This window comes from Ornithodoros turicata, unplaced genomic scaffold (genome assembly GCF_037126465.1).
Source record: "Ornithodoros turicata isolate Travis unplaced genomic scaffold, ASM3712646v1 Chromosome28, whole genome shotgun sequence".
Lineage (NCBI taxonomy): Eukaryota > Metazoa > Arthropoda > Arachnida > Ixodida > Argasidae > Ornithodoros > Ornithodoros turicata.
The window spans coordinates 1,871,705-1,894,575 of record NW_026999351.1 but is presented as its reverse complement, the minus strand read 5'-3'; the positions used below and the strand labels follow the sequence as shown (position 1 = coordinate 1,894,575).

Sequence of the window (22,871 nt, the reverse complement as noted above, 5' to 3'; positions counted from 1 at the left end):
AATTGGCTTACGTTTTTTATGGTTTTCCTTCAGACCATTTCAGGCATATGTTGGCACGCTCTAAATCTGCTGCAAGCCATTCAAAATCTGGCGTCAAAAACTCACCCGCTCTGTTTGGTGATAGATTTGCTAATGTCTTACGAGCTCGTCTACGAAGCAGGGCACAGGCTGGCTAGTGGGTTCCAGCCTACTGCGGTGTCGAAGGGAATGAGCAGGCCGACAGCACAGCAGAAGCAGCTGTCTCGTCTAGGAGGCGGACGCGTATCGCGCTGCTGAGAGGAGATCGTCATTCCGTACTTTTACGCCTTGGACTCCCCGCAATAGACCATTGACATTCTCCCCCAGCTACGCTGAGCAGAGCTAATGCAGCGTTCGCTCTGCGGGACATACCTCTCTCCAAGCTGCTGCATTAGTTAATCGAATAAGCCTTGGTGTGGTTTTCTACAGCGCAGTGGCGTTACCGCTTGAGACAAGTTGACTCTCCCCAATGCTGTCACTGCGGTGCTGTAGCGCGACCGCTCCGCCAGTCACATTAATTACATTTGCATAAATAAGATAACAGCTCATTCATTACATAAGTTATATTTCATTTGGTAAAGCGACTTGAACGGACATAATAACCAACAACAGGAAACAGGCACGTTGCTCAGTAATATTGTGTTTTGAAACATGGTCATTTTCAGACCCATTATCTTTCTAGGATTGAGACCCTGAGTTTTGAACGCTGCAACTTGGCGGCATAGCAGTTGCGTCTTTTTATGGACATCGCGTTCAGGGAGATGCTGACACTCTGTCTTTTTAATTCATATTTCAGGAACGGCAAGTGCTCAGGCGTCGGAGCCAGTTATAGGCCCGGGTACGTGATGGACAGCAGCAAATATATTTCGGGAGGGGTTCTATGGGAATGGTGCACATGAAATGAGGATGTCACCCTCATTTCGTTTTCTGAAAGCGCACTACCAAAGGCACGGTTGTCGATGGGGGTTGGGGTCCCCAAACATTCTCACTGGCTTTGCCAGCAGTAACAGATTCATTGCACCAATTGAGCTGCCATTGCATTCAATTGCACCGTCAACGTCCCAAGTGTAGCGACAGCGTGTACTGACATCGGCAGTGTCGACTATATACCATCTAAAGAAGTGAAATTTACATTTGAGAAAACTACGAAAGACCTCACACTCGTAAATTTGTCAGTTCATTTCATGCTGCAAAAGAAAACGAGATGCATTGCGGCACAGCGAACGTCCCATGAACAAGCATGGCATCCATCTTCAGGGTACTAAGGGGTAACTGGGACTTTCGTGAGTCGAGAGAGTAAATAAGGGGGGATTGCGGCTATTGAGGGAGTGCTTGATTCGGGTGTTGCGCTCTTCTTGTATTTTCCTCTCATTACATTACACTTTAGGAAACCTGTGTCAGCATAGGTTCTAACTGAGTAGGAATTTTATCAACTCCAAGCTACGGTACATATTGACTTGACAGACTACCATGAGGATATGTAAGGATGAGGAAAAAAAAACTCTGGGAAGGACAGGGAGGAGACACATAGATAACATGCAACAGCAAATACACTGGGGGTACGCCGGGCATGAGGTTTGGTGCTCCGGTGAATTAAAAAAAGGCAATACGTGGCGTCGAAATGGAAATATGCATCAAGTGCTGTATGTTTATTGAATGTCATTGTGAACTCAAAATTCGAGCTATGTAAGCTCGTGGAGCGAAATGACTGGTCTGCGTGACAATGGCAGAACATTAGTAATTAATGGCATTTCGTTTTTCCTGGGTGTTCCTCGGGCGCTTTTGATACATATGTCGGTCCATTTCCCTTAGTAGTCGCGCCAGGATGCACATTATCTGACTACGTCAGAATGGTGACAGACGCAATGCACCGATTGAGCGACCATTTCATTCCATCCCACCGTGAAGGTCCATAGTGTAGCAATAGTGTCTGATGAGATGTGCACTGTCATGATGTGCACAGTTGAGAAGAGAGAAGAATGCCACCAGGCATCGCCTCCGAAATACGCCGTATGACCGCACAGCAAACGTCCCATGGACGGACACAGTATTACACGAGTCGAGGATGTAAATAAGAAAGGGATTGAGGGAGTGCTTCATCAGTGTTTTCGGAGTGTGTTGTGCTGTTCTTGTACGTGTTTGCCTCTTGCATTTCAATACATTTATGAAACAATATATTAACTTAACGACATTATCTACTGACATGTTGACCATGGTTTTGAAACCGTCTACCGATTGCGGCACAGATCAGCGGTCCATGCAGTGTTTTTCAAATAACATACGGCTTCTACGAAGTGTAGCATTTCTGCGCAAGCAGCATATGTTGAGCGGGAAATATATACTCGCAAAAACAATTGATAACTGCCATTATGGCCGTTTTATGGCTCATATCCCACAGCCGGCTGAATGGTCCCATCAGAATATGACGCTGATGGAACGTTAGAAGAGTTGCAGACTGTGCGCAGTCCACAAGTTCTGATTGGACTCACTCATTGACCTGTGTTGCTTAATGCATTGCATTTGTACCGCAGAAGTTGCTCCCGCTCCTGCTGAACGTCCTGATGAAGTAAACCTCGTCGATGAACGTGAGTGCGAATATGGTTATCGCTACTTCTTCAGTGAGCAACTCCCTTAGATATCTTATCGCCCTACTACATCACGACATACAGTGTAACATCTTCGCCACCTGCATGTTAACTCTCCCGTGCAAAGAGTGGTTGAAAACCGAAGCGAATATGAAGCGAACAACTGATTTGGATAATCGAATACGAAGCGAATAAGTCTAGAACCGTAGCGAATAGGAAGTGAAAGCTGCAAAATGGGACCGGTTTGCCCGCATAGGCGGAGTGGAAATCAAGAGCGAACGGAAATGTAGCAGATAAATGATATGTTTAAATAGGTCTACAAGCGCCAAATCTCTGTTAGTATCTATTGAGAAGGTAGTGAGGTAGGTGAGGACGAAATGGTATTTCACCACCATTGTTCTGACATAATAAAGGTCCAACCTTGACACGAAATGTGAAGTAAAACAGGCCTTGTCAGATGATTCCTTATATCGTTCCGATGTACCATGCAAAATGTTTCCTTTATATTCGACTCCAAGATTTGTAATGCAATTCCGAACTTGCATCTCTTGCCCTCGACTGAAAGCCGCACTTGGAACAGTAGTGACGTCAGGAGCGTTCTGTTCCGGCATCATCTAGGCTCCTCTGAGCGGGCTGTGTCAACACCACCTACATACACAAGGCCCCTCCGCAGCTCCGTGACGTCACCCTATGCCGTCCGTCGGCAAGCCAACAATGGCGTCCGCTTGCTGTGGTTGCGTTCGGCAGCGATGCTATTTCGAAGACGAATTCACCCGTTTTCTCGATGTGAAACAGCGAACGAGCGTGTACTTCCGAAGAATGGGATCCTACTGCAGTGTCTGTGCCCATAACTTACGGAATAATTGCGTACACAGCGCAAGCCCAGCGACTTACAACTTCTGCTGCTAAGAGTACACGAAAGCACGAATAAAGGTGAGTTGAACAGCTTTACTACTCGTTTGGACTGGTGTAGCTTTGAATACTTCCTCAGGAACAGTTCTAGAACTGTTTGCAACAGCATACTTCAAAATACGTGCAAAAGTTGTACTTTGAGGCGTACAATTACAGTTTTGGATGCAACATTGACTACGTTATGAAGGGCACCCATAGAACGCTGTGATCAAATGGCACCATTACCGGCCTCGGTGGCTCAGTCGGTAGCGTGTTCGCCTTCTGATCCCGAGATCGCGGGTTCGAACCCGGCCGAGGACGTCAGCAACTCGGTGGCAGGGTACAAGTTGCTTAGACACGCAGTCTTCCGAGAGGGACGTTAAATAAGGGGCGCCGTGTGATGAGCTTTCATCGCACGTTAAAAGGACCCTCAGGTGGGCAAACGCAATCCACAGACCGACAGCTGTGGCGTCGCTCATGATCTGAGTTGCCTCGCGACGTAACCCCCAATCATTATTACTATTATTAAATGGCACCATTGGTATTCACCTTGTAGAATTTTATCTTTTGTTTCTGAGAAGCTGCTTCTCCCTGTGCAACTGATCTGTCGCAGCTTAATGTTGTTCAACAGCCTGTTTACAGCTAGAACGTGTTGAAACGGAAGTTTCTATTGCTATAGCTATCTTCTTTCTCCCGAATGTATTGAGCAATGACGCTGGATCTCTCTTTCTGATTGTCTCTTTTTTTTCTCATGCAGAACTTGTCGAAGTACGATTCATGAAGAGCAGCATTGACAACAAACGTATGCGTTTCGGCTACAAAGGTGCTGGGAATCTTCGCATTCTGTTGCTCAATGTTTGCTTCGTTGAGGGCCTCGAATGTAAATTCAGTAGCACGCTTTTTTAGGTTCTTTCTCTTAAGCGCATAGTAATTATACAGTGCACTACATGATGCTCGTTCAACGTCGACTCCCCTGTCAATGTCAGGGAATGCTGGTTGGAAGAAACACCTTAGAGTGTTCTTTTCGTTAAGCCTGTTGTTGCAGGTACACTTTAGGGGTGGGTGGGGGGTGGAATGGGTTATACATGTAAAAAAAGGAAGAGTTTGATTTACATTTTGTCTGATACATTTGAGAACATTGTAATATCATTCCCCGCACTGACTTTCTTGCATTTGCTTCAGTACTCGCTTTTATTTTCTTCTCAGGTGCCTATTGTGGACGTGTTTGCAGTAGACAAACAACTGGTGTAAGTGGTGAACAGGTGCGGGACACACCATCAAGAGTCAGCCGTGTGTCCTTCAGTAACTACGACTTCCTTCCCTGTCTTGCAGTCAACACTGCGTGATGTTTTGTGATTGGTTGTTGGAAAAACGACGACAACTGACATTTGGCGGTTCTTCCTGATCACTTGCGCTTTCAGTCAGTAAAGCTGTTCATACTTTCGCTAAGTGGCTCGTCCCTTTCAACAGGTTATGGGCCCAGGGCGCGTTGATCGTCGGTAATCGTTCAACCGGGTCTGCTCGTCATCTCCTGCTGCGTCGAGTTGGAAATTGCAGAATGAAGCAAATTCTCTGTGGCGAAGCTCGTTGACGGCAAGTACCAAGTATGGAAGTTTAAGATGAAAATGCTACTCATCCGGGGGGCACCTTGTCGTACGTTGCGAGTGACGTCGCAGCGGATACAACGCCTGCATTGATCACCGGAGGCAGTAAGGCCCAGAGCACAATCTCCCTGAGCATCGATGACGGACAGATCGTGCACGTCTGTAACTGTACGTCAGCGAAGCAGATGTGGGAGGAGCTAAAGAAGGTTCACGAGCGGGCAAACTTAAGCAACAAGCTTTATTTACTCAGAGAGCTATACCAGTCACGTGTGGAAAACGATGAAGATATATTGACTTACATCAGGCGAATTCTGGAGTTAGTAGAGCGGCTTAGAGGCATCGCGCATGAAATCACCAATTTCCAAGTGGCTGCTCTTCTTCTCAGCGGGCTTCGGGACTTTTACGAAGCGCTGTCACCGCTGCTAAGTTGTAAGTCGCTGGGCTTGCCGCTGTGTACGCAATTATTCCGTAAGTAAAGGAGTCCCGCCAAAACGTTTTTCGTACGTCGCGCGTGCAGCACCGTCCACTGATCCTGTCAGTTGGGAAGAAGTCCAGTTGTCGCCTCCTTCTGAAAGGATGAAGTGGATCGAAGCTGCAAATGAGGAAAGTATATCGCTTGAACAGTTAAACACGTGGGTGCTCGTAGATTTGGGTGCAAATGGATCTTTAAAACAATGCTGGATAACAATGGCAACGTGGAACGCTACGAGGCGAGGCTCGTCGCACAAGGATGTTCCCAAAAGTATGGGAAAGTATGGGTGATGCCACGTTCGCTCCTGTTGCTAAACTTACCACCCTACGTATTCTGCTTACGGTGTCTGCCGCAGAACACTTAACAGTTCGGCACTTTGATGTGAAAACAGCTTTTTTGAACGGAGATATCGAAGGAGATATCTACATGAAGCAGTCGGAAGGTTTCATTGCAGATGGGGAGGAACGGCTTGTTTGCAAGCTCCAGAGGTCCCTTTTTGAACTTAAGCAAGCTGCAAGAGCTTGGAACCTGAAGGCAAATTCCGTTCTCTGCAAGAGGGGTACAGCCGTAGCTAAGCGGATTCCTCTCTCTACTTCAAGGACATAGGAGACAGACGCCTGTACATACTGCTGTAGGTAGATGCCATGCTGATTTGTCACAAAGACGACACAGTCATCACTCAAGCCTGGAGGGACATCGAACTTAAGGATCTAGGTAAAGTCAGTCGCTACCTAGGAATAGAGTTGGAAAGACCGCAAGATAGCTGTTTCCTAGTTCACCAACGAAGCAAAATCGACGCGCTGCTGGGGAAGTACGAACTCCAGGACGCCAAACCCAGTCCAGTACCAATGGATGCAGAGTATCTCAACTTCACGGGAGACGAAGGTCTACTTCCCAGCAACGACATATATCACCGAGCCGGTTCGGGAGCTACTCTATCTCAGTACGACGGCAAGACAAGACATTGCATGCGCGGCAGGGATTCTGTGACGGCGTGTAAGCAAACCACATCAACGAGATTGGAATGCTGTGAAAAAGCTTCTGCGGTATTTGAAGCGCACCAGAGACTTCGAGCTGGAGCTTTCGGCTGAGCCGAACACGGAATTTGAGATGAATTGTTGTGGACGCTGACTGGGCAGGAGACAAGCAGGGCCGCAAGTCCACCAGCGGATACTTCATACAACTAGAAGGAGCCCTTTCTCATGGTCACCGAAAACAAGCATCGGTTGCGCAATCGTCTACAGAAGCGGAGTATGTCGCCGCAGCACTACCATCACAAGAAGTGCTATAGTTCCAAGAACTTCCACCGTCTTTCAGTATTTGCTTACTTAAGCCAACCGTCTTATTTGAAGACAACCAAAGCTGCATTAAACTTGCACTCGCTGAAGGAGTCAACGCGAGCACAGAACATGTCGACGTCCGACATCACCATATTAGGGATTTGGTGCAACGCCGAGTGGTCAGCCTGGAATACTGCGAGACAGCCCAGATGACCGCTGATGCCCTGACTCAACTGCTCCCTCGGCAGCAGCTACAGTTCTTACGAGATCGCATGGGTCTTGTTGAGAGTAGTTGTCGAGGGAGGGTGTTGGAAAACGACGACAACTGACATTTGGCGCGCACATCTCTCGCGCACCAGTTCTTATGATCACTTGCGCTTTCGCTTTCAGTCAGTAAAGCTGTTCTTACTTTCGTTGCGTGCCTCGTCCCTTTCAACATTGGTTCTGTCTTAAAATCAAGTTCGCAAACCTATGCAGAAATGTCGAATTTTCGCAACGATGCCTCGTATGCATTGTTGTGCTTCATAAACTAAATACGTATTGATATATGTGTGCATCTCCTTCAATGGGCAAGGTCGAGCGATTGTTAAACACCAAAGAAAATATCATGGACACCATTGACAGCTTTTCTGATTACTTTTGTTTTTGATGGTTCAGAAGGATTGAAATTAATTCATGTCGGACACGTCTCATAATTGCCCCTGCTCACGGGCTTGTTGGTCAAAGGTGCTACATTGCTAAGAAGCTCATTCGCTACAACAGCGGTTTCAGCGTGTATGCATTGAAATGTTGAAAGTAGCGCTCTGTGTTTGTGTGTGTTTCCTGCTTTTTAGTGAATGTAAGCTCATTCACTCATAAAATAATAACGCACGCAGTGGGACGCGGCACCTAGCAATGTAGAATCTCGCTGCAGCAAACGAAGCTGCAGGACGGGATTTCGCGACGTCAGGGCGCGGGAGAGGGAAGCATGGAGAGGCCTTGTCTGTCTAGGCGGTGTTGGCTGTTGTATTTTGTGCATCGCCGTTCCTGGATGCCGTATCCAAAATACGTATTGCATTCCTGCTCTTTAGTGGCAGTGCGTGGTTATTGCATATGCGACGCTGTTGTTGAGCTATGAGGGGTTGCTGTTTAGTGCACCGTGAAGGCAAGAAAAACAACGTGCGTTTCCGATTAGTGGAGACCGAGCACCTAAAACAGTTCGGATAGACACTATGCACCGTCCTGGGTAGAAGGTGGCTGCAGTATCAAGCCTTTTAAAGAGACAAGGAAGTGTTACTAAGTGTCCATATCGTTCTGGTCACCTACGCAACATAAGTTACAGCAGCAACACCCGCATAACAAGTGTCACACGCTACATACTTCAGAGTAACGATAAACAAATCGCGAATCTCGACTGGGTCAAGTCTCACCTGAAAATCGCCTCAACCACGCGCAGGTACGACAGGGAATGCATTGTGCGTCCCGATCGTCTATAAGGCAATCATTCGCCCAGCAAGTAAACAGGTCGTCTTCACTGCAAGAATATAATTATTCATTCCCCGCAAGGCTCACACTTAAGTTTAAGTTAAGAAACAGACAGGAAGGCTGCGTACTCGCAAGTAAAGGAAAATTGTATTGTTCACACATTTAAATACGTAATTTCCAAGGCGTAAGCATGTCACAAACACGTGAGCACTAGGAACATTAGGTCAGGCGAAGAGCAGGAATCATTATCGAGATCACGGCACCGAATAAACATCTCAAGATACCCTGCCATAAACAAAACTGTCAACAAATCAGGGGTTGTCAGATACAACACAATAATAAATGGCTATAATGTACACAAGGGGCTGTGTACATTATCCCTTTGTCACGCAGTAAAATCTATTTAGGACCAAACGGGCAGATGTATAAACACGAAGTTGAGAGAACACTCTGCTGCACAAAAATCTAGCACCCCGTCTGGTCATCAGCCAGTTCACTGCAAAAACTGCGGATGTGAACCACTATTTAAAAAAGTGAAAAAACAACAAAACTACAATAGTTGGTACTTTTGAAAACCAAGTGGATAGGAAAGGACAGAAGCCGCCGACATTTCGAACAGAGACTGTCTTCTTCTGGGCACCGTCCTCATCATTGGCATGGTATTTAAAGGGTTAGATGTGACGTGTTTAAAGATTCATGCGAAGTGTGGGTCAACAGCCCGGAGGGAAGAAAGGGTCCGTACGGGCTTTTACGGCCGGAGTGAATGGTCGCTTTGTTAGTGTGCAGGGGATAGGGGATTATGTGAACGAAGTGATCTAGGCTCCTGACCGGCTACAGAAAAATGGGGGTTCACGAACACGTGGACGAAACGGGACAACAGGCAAGAATTGGCAAACATAGCGAAAGATAAGGAGGTTAGTGGTTACGTGGGGAAAATTCCAGAACGAGCAAAGTTGTTTGTAATACAAAGTTGTGGCATGCAATAAAGAAAGCAGAAAGCAGTGGCCATGCAGAACATAACCGATGATAATGGAGAGAGAAGAAAAAAAAAACTTTGCTCGTTCTATTTACGTTCGTTCACATAATCCTCTGCACACTCTAACAAAGCGGCCATTCACTCCGGCCGTCAAAGCCCGTACGGACCCTTTCTTCGCTCCGGGCTGTTGACCCACAATTCGCATGAACCTTTAAACACGTCACATCTAACCCTTTTGAATACCATGCCAATGATGAGGACGGTGCCCAGAAGAACAGTCTCTGTTCGAAATATCGGCGGCTTCTGTCCTGAGGGAACTCCCTTCCTACATCTCTACCGGTTCGCTGGATTTCTACCCATCTAAGTGGATAGGGAGCTCCTTGAAGCCTACTTGATTAACAAAGCTAGTGATAAATCTAAGCACACCATCCTTGATCTCAAACAAGCTGAGAGAATGTATCTCGATAATGATTCCTAGTCTTCACGTGCTCTAATGTTCCTAGTGCTCACGTGTTTATGACATGCCTACGCTTTGAAATTACCTATTTAAATGTGTCAATAATAAAATTTCCCTTTAGTTGTGAGTACGCAGCCTTCCTGTCTGTTTCCTCTGTCCTTGTCTCCCTGCTGAAAAAAAAAAGAAAACAAAACTGAAGTATGACTTACCAACTACCCAGTTTCTCTATACCCGCAAGCTCATGGCGCTCGGGTTGAACGCGCCGATCTTTCTGTTGTTTGGCTCAATGGTGACGTCGAGAACACCGCTGACGTCACAGGGAAACCAAAATCGGATATTGGTTAAGCGCACGATGTCATTGATTAGTAAGATTTAGTATTTCGAGCGCTATCACCTTTGCGTACGTAACGGATAGCGTTGGTGGTTATGCGCCGTGCGCAAATCTCTCTCTTTCTCTCTCTCTCTCTCTGTTGTGGGCGTGCGCAGGACCATCAACGCTGTTACTTAACGGAATCGCCTTTTGGTAACCATGTACTAAAACTCTCTATTTTCTCTTAAACGGGGAAGCTTCCACACTTAACAGTTTACGTGGACGACAACACAGTCGAATGCATGCAGTCGGAATCCGAATACCCTGCGGAGGTCCGGACTGTCGCTTTAAGGAAAGTGATAGGATAAGTCTACTAGTGCACTCAAACACTGTTTGTGGTGATTTCGCTGCATCACACCGGCATCGCTTGTCCTTGCGTTATTTTTTTTTCCCGGCGAGTATTCGAATGTATTCGGTATGAAAGGGATTGGATCGATTTGATTCGCAACTCGAATATCGAAATTCGTATTCGCTTCGGAATTATAATCCTACATATAAATATTCGCGTCGATATTAAAAAAAATTGGAATATTGCCAAGTGAATATCCTGCGAATGTTGTGAATGTGCGAGTGTTGGCCACATACCGAAAGAACCATGGTCATGCACAAGGGCACATGTTGAACCACTTGTTAAGTTGTTGCTAGTGTTTGACATGAGGTCGGTGTCACTTTCCAGCGACTTCATCAGAGTAAGTATTCACTTCCGCATTCCAGATCGAGCAGCGCAACACTACTGTTTCCTACACTTTTGTGGCGTCACACTCGCAACATTAAACAAGGTGCTTCACCTAACGTGTCACAAAAATGTGTTAAAATCTACTTGCATGAGAAGTCTCGGCTCAACGGGACACTTCCGCAATCTTTTACGAAGACGCAGGATCGCTTTGATAAATTTTTTTGATCGCTTTAATCACCATAAATTTAATTTTCTAAATTCAACTCCGAAATATGCGAATCCAATGTCACGTTGTTGTTTTTTATTTGCCAAAAACAGCGCATGTTGGATCTGCCCCGTACGATCACAACATGGGTGTCCCACCAGAGAGGCAAGAGTTACGCGAAAACAGAAGAAAAAGTCACTGTCCTCTTTCTTTCATTTCCTACTCAGTGCCTTTTTAGATAACTCTGGCTGCCGTTATCATCAGAAGCATGGAAAAAGGCACTGAACGGGCGGTGTCACCGGCGCAGCCGGCAGTTCCTGCCTCTCGAAGCGACGAGTTTCGTTTTTTTTTTTTTTTCTTTCTTCGAGGTCTTACCACTATAGCAGGGCAGTTTATTTTGTGATGGAACACGGTATATCCGACATGCATTTTCTGTTTGTGGCAAAAAGGAAAAGAGAACAACACTGCCATTGACACCTCATTGGCATGTTAAAGTGACATTGGCTTGGTAAATTTCGGGGTTGGATTCAATTAATTAGATTTATCACTACTGAAAACTGATCAAAATGCCTCTGGGTCATGGCACAAGTTTGTGGAACAGAAATACCGTTGACCACATGATTTTTGGGCAAGTAAATTTATATATATTTTGAACAGTTAGGTGAAACACCCGGTATAATACAATGTAGGTAAGCTGAAATTGCCGTATCATTGCACAGTATTGCTGAATTACTATATCTAGGGTATTTATTTATTTATTCATTTATACACAAAATCAACCACCTTTTGGTTGTCAAGGCATGAATAATGCATCAGGGTTTTTACAAACATAAGACAAGTTATTAAGAGTGAGCTGTAAACAGTGTTGTACCCGTTACCGAAATATGGTATCGCGATGCTGACACTCTTTACTTGAGTAAAAAGTATCGAAATAGCGATATCGATACTTCTTATTTAAAGTAACGGTGTACCGCTACCGTTAGTAAGAAAAAGAAACGCGATACTTTGGGCGATACTTTTCTTTGAAATACGGAGATGTCGCAACTTAGAAATATCGCCTACGTGACTAGTTTTGCAGTTAAAAGACAACATATTTCATATGTTGCTCGGAAACGTTATGCTTGACTTTTATCAGTGGCTGATTCTTGAAATCGTTCTCTGCCATCCTTGCAAGTCGTGGTCTCTCCGGCAGCTGACAAAGGCCAGTGTGACATTTGCGTTAGTGTCAGGCCCACACATACCATGGAATCCAATGCCCAAAAAATGCTATATCCGAAGTTAACAATGTCACAGTATGTGAGCCTGACTCAGTGCGAAACGGCAGCTTAGCAGTGGAATCCAGAGCGCACTGTCGAAGTCTTGACCTCTGTTCGTTGACCTAAACTCTTTTGTTGAACCCACTGTGGTTATTTCCTTCAGTTTCAAAGAAAAACGGTGAACACGTGTTTGGTATAATTCCATAATTCCGGATACGAAGCACGTAGGCGTCTCTGCAAGCTTCTTGTCGAGGGCTAGGCGGACCAATGAGAATGAATAAGAGTGAGAAATGTGGTCAGTGAAGAAAGGTGGGGCACTAAGAATTATGGGTACCGGGAACGATACAGAGATCGCGTTACCATAAATTTGTAACGGAAATACTTTTGCGATACCGACTTAAGAAAGCATCACGATACGCATTCCGATACCGAGCAACTATCGCTTACTGTAACGACGTTACTTGTAACGGCGATACGTATGACACTGGCGTTAAAGGAACGAACGGATAGAATCCAAACCAAATGGAGTACATGCAGCGCGTGGTTCATCTATCTTGGTAACTATTTTGCCATCAACAACATCGACATAAGGCAAGGCAATAAAGACAACATTAAACCAACGAACGCATAGGATACAATACAGCGCGATGGAGTGCATGCAACAATCTGTTCAACAAACTTCGTAACGGTTTTGCTATCCACGACATTATGCGTCAGTTCAGTCGATGTTCTCAGGATGAAGGAAACCTTCTGCGCATTAGTATGTGACCTTGGGAAACTGACATGACAGTGGTGTCGAGTAGGGTCTGGTGGTAACCCATTGAATGGGATATATTCCTTACCGACACGCTTGAAACAATTACTTACCAACTGAATGCTTCAGATTGTGTATTTTGCGGTGAGTTGCAAGCATGGAAGATCGAGTTCAGCGAAGAGAGGAGAGACATGGTCCATATGCGGTGGTGGTTAATCGAATTGCCCTACTTTAAGTCATTTGAAGTAAATATGCGCAAGGCATAGTGTAAGCATCTAAACATCCCATATTACGTCGGCGTATTTTAAAATAGGGCACATGGGATACATAAGCAGATAATTAACTTCCTTGTGTGAACTGTCGCAAGGTGCCCCTTAAGTACAGTTTCCGATTAGCTGTTTGTTGTTAATGCTATATGTGTGGTCTATCGCAGTTGCGAAGTCAGTGTAACAGCGAAGTACGTGACTTCATGAACCGTTCTAAGCGCGATATTGTGAATGTAGTATCCATGACGTAATGGGGTTTTCTTATTAGTAAAGGACATTGGTACCCACTTTGAAACATTCAGCTGCACCTGCCAGATATCCGCCCACTGAGAAAACACGTGTAAGGAACCATCGAGACGTGGCTGGTCGTCAATAGCCCTAAGTGATTTGCGTATAAGTTACATGTAGGTGTGAGGTTACCTAATAAAATGTTGAGAAAGATTAAAAAGACAAAAAAGCGAACCCCACCCCAAGAAAGAAGTCGACCCAAAAGTGAACCTTGAGGCAATCCTAATGGTACTGGTAATGTCTCGGACTGAATGTCACCGATAGAGACGTACTGATACAAGCATCCAATGGTCCAGCCAAGTTATCAATTGGTCGTTTATCGAGACACAACTCAGATTACTCAATATCATTCTATATGAGACGTGGTCGAAATACTTTCAAAAGTCTAAAAAAAGTCATTACAGTCAATAATTAATCCCTTCTAGGGAGTTACCCTGTAGTGGCTAAGCTAAAGAAGTGTTCACTGAAGTGATGAGGAAGTGCCGAGTAGGAACTGAAGTTTATTCTGTCGGGCAAGATCCGTGGAAAAAGGAAGATAGTGAAAACATGCCACGAGAAGGCGTGGCGCCAACTTCGTTGAAGCGTTGCGCCACAGGGTTCTCCCCTGTAGGGACTCGACACGACAGGGCATATGGGGTACATATATCCAGGATTTTCCCCATATCGGTTCAAACTGGGAAATATCGGGCCCATATTGCCCAATTGGAGCCGATATGGGGAAAATCCTGGTAAAATGGGTACAATATTGGACCCGTATCGCCAATGACCAGCCAGTATGGTATGTCATATGCAGCATTCTGTGCTGCTTGGGGAACGCCACGGCCGCCACCTTCAGAAACCAACAGCCTCAATCAGGGTCATCCCATACAGGGATAAGGGGTTTCCATGCGCTGATATCAAGGAAGAAGTCTTCCCTCCCCGATAAGGCCACGGACGGCTGACTAAAGCACTTCTACGCCTCTACAATTTTCGTTGTGTTGCGTGGTACCACATCAACAACCGTATCTTGAAAAGTCGGACTGTACCCACATCTATTTCAGTGCAGGACCAGATGCCCCGAGGGTGTGCCACCCAAAGATGACGCATGTTTTCGAAGCCTAATATTGGCACACCGACCCGTCTGGCCTATATAAAGTAGACCACACGATTATAGTTCCCTGCAACTAGAATCATGTACATCAGCTCTCAACCACCAAATAAATTGCACTTAATTTTCCGGCTGTATGTTATTTGCCGTTCGCACGAGGAGGAACTCGTGGAGAGAAGAGACTGATGAGGTCAGGCGACAATCAAGCACATATCCATACAATACCTTTTATTATGATTGTGTGCATACACTGAAAATACAGACAAAGAAAATACCGAACAGCTAGCTGTGTACCACAGTACGTATATGAATATATGTCCTAGAAAAAAGAAAAAGAAGAAAAAGCAGGCACCAGGTGCATACAGAATGCGTGTACACCACAGACTGACGCTACGCTGTTATTTTGTTCACCTTTCGTGTAGGGCCACGCTGTCATCCGCGACAGAAACGTGCTCTTCCTTGTGTGTTACGAAACGAATTTAATGACAATGGATAGTCATGTTTAGTTTCTAATTATTTTGTACAACAAAGAGAGGATGGTTGAGAGCATCTAAATTTTAATGAGAAAATACTTTCACGCAGAGGCTGCAAGACTAACATCAAGTTACAAAAAAAGAATATATAACACATGTTGTGTGTGCTATGCTCCTACACTCTAAACATGTCTGTTATTTTACGGAAAAAGGTAAATGAAAACATTACTCAGACGCCGTCCGTACGGTAAGAGAAAGATAGGGAAAATAATAAAAAAAGAAAAATAAGAGAAAATTGAGGTCTGTTTACGGTCAGCCTAATGCAGAAAAAAATAAAGAATAAAGTACTGTCAACTTTGTATGTATAGATAGGTAGAAATCCAGCGAACCGGTAGAGAAGTATGAAGGGAGTTGCCTCCAGAGCCAGCAAACGACTGCCGTCTTTCCTACCCACGCGGCCATCCTTTCTAGCCTGAAAAGGCGAACCAGCAGAACCTTATGATTCACATACACCAGCGCCCCACAAACTGAAAAGAAACACGAATTCAGGTTGTATAACATGATTCTTCATTCACTATTGCACACTATCAATTATTTTGAAAAGTAATTTGTCCGCTCATAATACTGCTGAGGTAATTCCTTGACGTCTGATATTGCTTAATGCTTCAGGCTCGATGCTGCAACTTTCACTAAACTGTAGGCTTGTCAACGTTGAAAAGTCCATGTGTTTTTGACTCCTTATTCATTTCGCAAAATAGGGCGAAGCAATTGCCAAGGCTGTGAAGCCTAGTTCTCACGTACGACAACGGCGCACGGCAATGGCGAACGGCACGGCAAATTGTGTCGTTCCGACGCCGTAATGGCGCCGTTCTGGCCGCCGTCTCACGGCAAAAGGAAGTTGAGCCATGCTCAACTTCTGCCGTGCCGTGGTCCCGCCCACATCACATCCAACGAATGAACGGCCCGCACCAATGAAGATGGCGGCTTCTCAGCTTGATGCCGAGAAATTAATTGAACTTGTGAGAAGGTTTCCTTATTTGTATGATTTGTCGCATCCTGATTTTAAGGATACACAGAGAACACGTGCAAGGAGAACACGTGGAAATCCATCTTTGCTCGCCGCGGCTCGTGATGTTCGACATCACGTGAACACGACAGCACGGCGAGGTGGAGAGACGGCGACACACACGGCGGCAGCAACGGCACGTCACCGTTGCTGTTGCCGTGCGCCGTTGTCGTATGTGAGAACTAGGCTTGAGCCTCAACCTTCCAGGCATACGACGAGCTTCTCTACATGTATGGTCACCTTTATACCAAATGCAACAATAGATATACGGTTTCCCACTCCCCCCCAAAAATGAACAGAATATACTTGAGACATCCTAAGCAACAATGAAGAAAATTACTATTCTCGGCTAGCTATGATAACCAGTAAAAATGAATATCTTACGCCTGCATCAATACAATCTGACGGTTTCAATGGCGGTCACAAGCAGATGCATGAAAGCCTACGGAAATTACACACAAATGTTAAGTGCTACCAAAACAAATCCCAAAACAAATCTAAACCGGAACGCAACCTAAATACACCGTACCCATCAAAAACCACAGAGCTAGCCGTTCTGCAGCCAGTTTACTCATTTATTTTGCGTTTTCGATTATTTTGTGCAGTAAAAAGTTGACTGTTACAAAAAGTACTTTTCCATTAGAAAGCGTGATCCCCTTAAGAACAGACTAGTGAGGTTTATTGGCGCAACAATGGAGTACACTATCTGCGTGTCTCAAGGAGGGAAGAATCTGTCACGCATCGCCTCCGCCTCAACGTCAGCCGCAGTCCTTCACTGCTGTTCAAAGTGGATCAGCAAGCCACACCCTTATGTTCTATCTGGAACGTTGAGGCAGATATTCGTCACCTTCTTCTCGAATGCCGCCGTTCCAAGTCCTTTCGCGACAAGTTCAAGTCTCGCCTGACCAGCCTCGGATACTCCATCTCTCTCTCGACACTAATTGGCACGCGGAGAAGTGGTGTAACCGCTGTGCTTCTTCACTACCTTCCTGATACCGGTCTCTTCAGCAGTCCGTGACATCGCGTGTGTGACGGCACAACACTTATGACCTCGGACCCCACATCGCCTTACTCTTAACTGCCCCAAGAATACACCCTAAGGAATTACTTAATGAGGAAGAACAAGACAGCCCCCCCCCCCCCGGCTGACTTTTCCTGTGAAAATAAATAGAACCTCCACCCCCTTTGAGAACAGCGTAATCATCGCTACATGCGGTATAGACACCAGGATGGCACCTCGATGAAACTTTGTTGACTACATGCTGCCTTTGATGACCCCTGCAAAAATAAAATCAACAAAATGCAGTGTATCGCTAAACCAGTAAGAATAAAGTGTACTTTCTGCTGCGTATGATATTGTACACGTGATGGTATCACTACCACGTCGAGTATGTTGGTTGGTATTATAAGCAAAAACTTTGCTTTAGTGGTTACTTTTCGCATTCCATCATAACATTAAATAGGAAGGTAATTAATGTCGCGAATAATATGAACTATATCGGGGGCGAACAGAAATAGCTTCGGAAAGGCAATGTCGATACCCTCTTAAACCACTGAAGCTTGTAAGCCGGCATGATCTTGCACAGCTGCTGCAACGCTTTAGTCTCTAGATCGCCGATCCGTGGAAGGTCCGTCGCAAAAATCAAATGAAACCTAATCGAATCCGACCCGTGTTTTTTCTGGAGACACCATGTGTGAGCTTTTCTGACATACATATATGATATGTCTGTGGTATATCTGATCTCTCTGATATATCTCGCTCGCGAATAATGTCTTGAAGCGTTTCGTGAAATGGAGCTAAGGCTAATTACGATAGTTTTCGCACAGCTAGTGCTACTGGTGCAACGGTCGTGGTTGCATTGCCAGAATGTCATCTGGCGGACCATAGACATACGTGTATTAATGCGAATTAGGTGTCGCTACTTTGACCGTCGAAAGAGAATGCACAAGGGAAAAAAATATGCTATTCCACGGTACTGCGGCAGTAAGAACTCACCAACTAAAGAGCGTCTCCCACTAAGCTTCGATGAACTCGAGAAGTTCGCATGTTTAACGTTTTGTTGTTGCTTATTTCGTTTCCAGAGGCCTGGTGTTGGCCTGTGTATTACTTCTTCTTGCAATGGTTATCCTCGTCATCGCCGCAAGAACCTGGATGCTCTTCAAGCAAGGTAGGAACACTGGAAATAGTATCTTCCTCAACCAGTATGTGCATGTTAAATGTGAAATAATATAACCTCCTGACCTCCCTGTAGCGTATTTATGCCAAAGCCAAATTTCAGACAGCAAGATATATTGGTGTATCCGACTGCCGAGTCAGTATCATTATTTAGCTAACCACCCTTTTTCTGTTTCCGCTTTTGTGCTGAAAAGTGCAGCCTTACTGGCTTGTGCTCCATGTATCACAGTCATAACCACAAGGCGGCTGTGCGTAAGTGCAGAGAATGCACAGCAGAGATCCGATCAAGAGTGATCCGTTTAGAATCATGCAGGTGATACACTATTTGTCTCTCATGTGTCTGCTGAAACTGATCTGCTGAAAGCGTTTCTCTACTAATTGCTCCCCATTTCTACGACTGTCGTTCTGCCGTGTTGATAGGCATGTTAGCCGCAAATAAGATTTCCCGAACAACATTTCGTCCCTCGTGGCAAATTTTGTGACGGATCAGACTGTTGTCTGTTTCGAACTCAAAATTAGCGGCAACGTTTATTCTGCAACAGTTCCGATTCGTTTGCTCCAAGTCCTGATTTTTGTAAGAGTTGCTCGTCTTTACAGATTCAGGAGACATCCATCATCGAGTCCCATCGACGACGCCAAATGTCATACATGGCACATCCAATACAACGCGTAAGTATTAACATCGATTGAAAAATTTGCTGAGTTAAAGATCACAGACAATACTAACATCCGAAATTCAATCCCAAATGAACCTCAGAGGATACGACGACGCCAAAACTCACACGTAGCACAACCACCACAACAAGTAAGTATGAACATCAATTGAAACATTTGCGTATGTAGGGATAAGAGAAAATATTGACATCCGAATTTTAAGACAATGAAAAAAATGGCTAAGAAGCAACAAGGTCATGAACATTATGTGAAACCCCGACACCATATAGGGAAGACGAAGGGAGACTTGGTGTTGTGCCTGTCCCTTGGTGGTCCGTAGTCTCGAGTATTTACATTATGCAAATTTTAAGATTGAATTTTAAGCATGTAAAGAGAATACCATCACTCATAACGCCAAAGTAACATGGAAAAATCAATTACCCTAAATATCCACGTTGTCAGTCAGACACTCCAGAGAAACGCATTTGATGGCTTTGGTTTGCATCACCGGAAGACGCGACACGGCGTGGCAGCTGACGTCATGGAGATTTCGGCTCCCGATGAACACTGAGATCGCCATTGTCATGTTTAGTGAATTTGCAATCTCCTTTGTTCCACTGTTCATCGAAAAAGCCTGAAGCCTTGCTCCTTGCTTGAAGCCTTGCTTGAAGGCTTCCAGCCACTTTGAAAAAAAAAATGCCCACGCAGATGAGTAGCTACTTCCTGTTGGACTCTGCATAGTCTATATGCACTCTTTGCCATGCTGTTTCCGGCTCCTCCCATCGAAGTTCCTGACACAAGGGCGCCGTTTCCCAGTGTAGTAAGCACTCCGTGCAGCTATTGACCATCTCATCTATATCAATGCCTGGCCACCACACCAGACTTCTAGCGAGTGCATTCATTCGTGATATTCCGAAGTGCCCTCGGTGCAGTTCCATGAGGACCCTGCTGCTACGGATCGGTGGAATTAACACTCTGTGTGCTCGAAGGATGCAGTCCTGTTGCAGCGTGGACTCTTCACCACCCCAGTTCCACTTCTTGGCTTTGTTGACGCCCGTTTTGAGTTCACGGCTTAGTTCTTGCAGTTCTCGGTCCTTCTTGTGCTCAGGCAATTTCATTGTAGGTCACAGGTAGGCTGTAAACGTACTGTAGTTCAAACAGTTCAGTATCACCCAGTTGTGGAAATCCTTCACTGGAGCGGGGAAGTCGCGACAGGGCATTTGCGCTGCCATGCAGTTTTGTATTGTGGTACTTGATGTGTTACTGAAACCCTTGCGGGTACAGAGCATAATGTTGCATTCTAGCAACCGCTAGTATAGGGATGTTCTTGTCTCGTGCAAATATTGAGATCAAAGGCTTTTGATCTGCACTTGGAGGAAGCTCCTTGCTTACACCGAATATAATGCTTATAGCCTCTTTGTCTATCTGAGAGTACCCTTGTTCAGTCTGACAGTGTCCTTTGTGACACTGTCTCTGGGTACATAAGAAGGAACATTGGTCTGTGCTGTGCACCAGGCAGGTGGCAACTGGCAGACACGTTTATTGCGGCGGCGTCACCTTGATGGCGTCCACAGAGGGTGCAACAGGGCTCCCCCATCTAGAGTGTCGTCCGGCTGGAGACGGTCAGAAGAAAGGGACCATGTCACAGTCTTTCGAGGTGTGTAGGCCTCGGGCTTCAGTGTGGCTGAAGGAATGGGAAGTTCAGAGTACGTGTTCGAGGGAATGACGGTGCAGACGTACGCTGCCTTCGCGTGATTCAGGGCTACCTTGTCGGGTTCGCAACTAAGGCAGCCGATAGTAGTAATAACTGGACACAGACTGCAGCCAACGCATAACTTCGTCTAAACACGATTTAATTAGTAATTAGAGCTAATTGGGACCCCCAGATTCATCGGCACCCTCCAGGGAGTCATTACACTAATTGTGGAGCATGTATCTCGTGTCCAGACCAAGCTGTAAGTTGGCGGCAACCTCCGTCCATAAAAAAGAAGAAAGAAGAGATAGAAATAGAGTGGAGAGGAACAAGTTATTCAAAAATCAACGACGCCGTGGCGAAGAAAACTGCTCCGAAGCGCCCGCCATGTTGGTAGTTGGCAACGGGCAGTTGCAGAGATCGACGACATGTGGCCACTTAGTTGCAAGGCATCACACCAGATGGCGCCACCATCACCGCTCTATGCGAGAAAGACAGAAAACAAGAAGATACTAGCGACAGGTAAAAATGGCAACACTGTTAAACAAGTCTAGGCATGCGAGAGAAAAGGTCTAACCGCTACTGCTAAACAGCACGGGGAAAACTACACATCGGGGAAAAGGCTTAGGGGCGATCGGTTAGGCCTAACCACAGCGTCACAACACTATGCAGCTAACACAAGGCGGGAACCACTGGGCACACATCACTAAACATGCGCCAACGCGAACAAAAGGCTGGCTCACTGCTAAACAAGTGTAAACATGCGTGTACGGCAAACATGTGAGAAAAGGCTTAACTCGAGCGCGGTCAAACAACACAGAAACATCGGCAAATCACTCGTTGGTCATCGCTAAACAAATCTAAACACGGGGCACGGCAAAGATGCGAGAAAAAGAGCGCGGCAAAACATCACGCAAACATCGGCAAATCACTCACCTTTTCCCCCATGGCGACGGTGCAACTGCTCCATCAGAGAGCCAGGCAGAAACTGAGCGGGCGCGGGGACTCGAAGCAATTGACCGCACGCCTGCTCTCCACGACAGCCAGCGAGCAACTGACTGGGACGCCGCGCCGCAGCAGCTACCCACGGGCGCGCTCCTAGCACCCTCTGCGCCACCCACCGCAGGTGGTTTCGGTTTCACTCTATGCTCCTCCCGCTGCGCGCGCGCGCTCCTAGCGACGATGGGTGGCTTCTTCGTTTCGGTTTCGCTCTCATTTCTTTGCGCGCGTTTATCTGTATCAAGGCAGCGCACACCGCGCTCGCGTCATCAATACGTGAAGATGTTCAGCTATCACTCATTTCAAAATTGTTCCCGCACCCATGCTTCTTCGGAAGAAGTGGAGAAGGTATGTTTCAAAAGCGAAAGTCCCCAGAATGAGCTGGTCATCACTGCTTTTCGCTACGTGATAGACAGGGTAGGCTTTGGCAATATAGTAGAGATCTCGCCGGGGCCGCTGCAGGAGATGGTGCGTCGGATCTACGCCCGTTACAAGAACGTCTGTATAACGGTTCCAGACGGACCCCTGGGACTGATGAGCGAATTTGTGAGCTTGGCCAATGCAGAATTCAACTACATCGCTGCAGACACCGTCGACCTTCTCGCTCGTGCCATTCCTCATATTAAGTACGCCCTGCGGAAACAGCGACATTTGCAAGCAGTCTACATCGTGAACTTTGTCACCGACTTATTGAAATACCACTTGGTTATCGACATGCAATGCATTAAACAGTCCGAATAACTTTGACGAGACCCTTTCACTGAAACATCTTTATTGAATACGTACAAAAGAGTTCGTCGATAGATGCCTGCACTTTGTTCCACGGTCACTCGATTCACGAGGACGCTCATGGTCTCTCTTGTCCGATGCTGTACAAGGTGGGGACGTAGTGCTATACAGGCAGGTAGTTGGGCTATCGCGGTGGTTGCTGGACGGCTGTTCCTGTGCTGCATGATATGCGGCGACAGTGGCTATCGCTTCCTGAACAACAATACCATACATAGAATACACTCCCTCAGAGCAGAGCTGGACTACTTACATTTTGCTCCACAAAATGGCCCGCATCGCGGATGGATGCCCCTTGTGGGCTTTCGATCCACTGTCGTAGAACCAGAGCGCCTCATCCACCTCCTCCTCGCATTGCGCTGGTGTTGCGCTTGA

At 46.0% G+C, this 22,871-nt stretch overlaps 1 protein-coding gene across 1 annotated transcript in view; it reads left to right on the top strand.

The window, feature by feature from the left end:
* The first annotated feature begins 3,507 nt into the window (after positions 1-3,507).
* Positions 3,508-22,871, top strand: part of LOC135373656 (uncharacterized) — a 69,186-nt gene continuing 49,822 nt past the window's right edge. Inside the window, exons 1-5 of the mRNA XM_064606753.1 lie at positions 3,508-3,536; positions 10,794-10,806; positions 18,271-18,356; positions 18,962-19,033; positions 19,122-19,169. Coding sequence (XP_064462823.1) covers positions 18,308-18,356; positions 18,962-19,033; positions 19,122-19,169 — 169 coding nt within the window. The 5' untranslated portion in view covers positions 3,508-3,536; positions 10,794-10,806; positions 18,271-18,307. The remainder of the gene's footprint in view (positions 3,537-10,793; positions 10,807-18,270; positions 18,357-18,961; positions 19,034-19,121; positions 19,170-22,871) is intronic.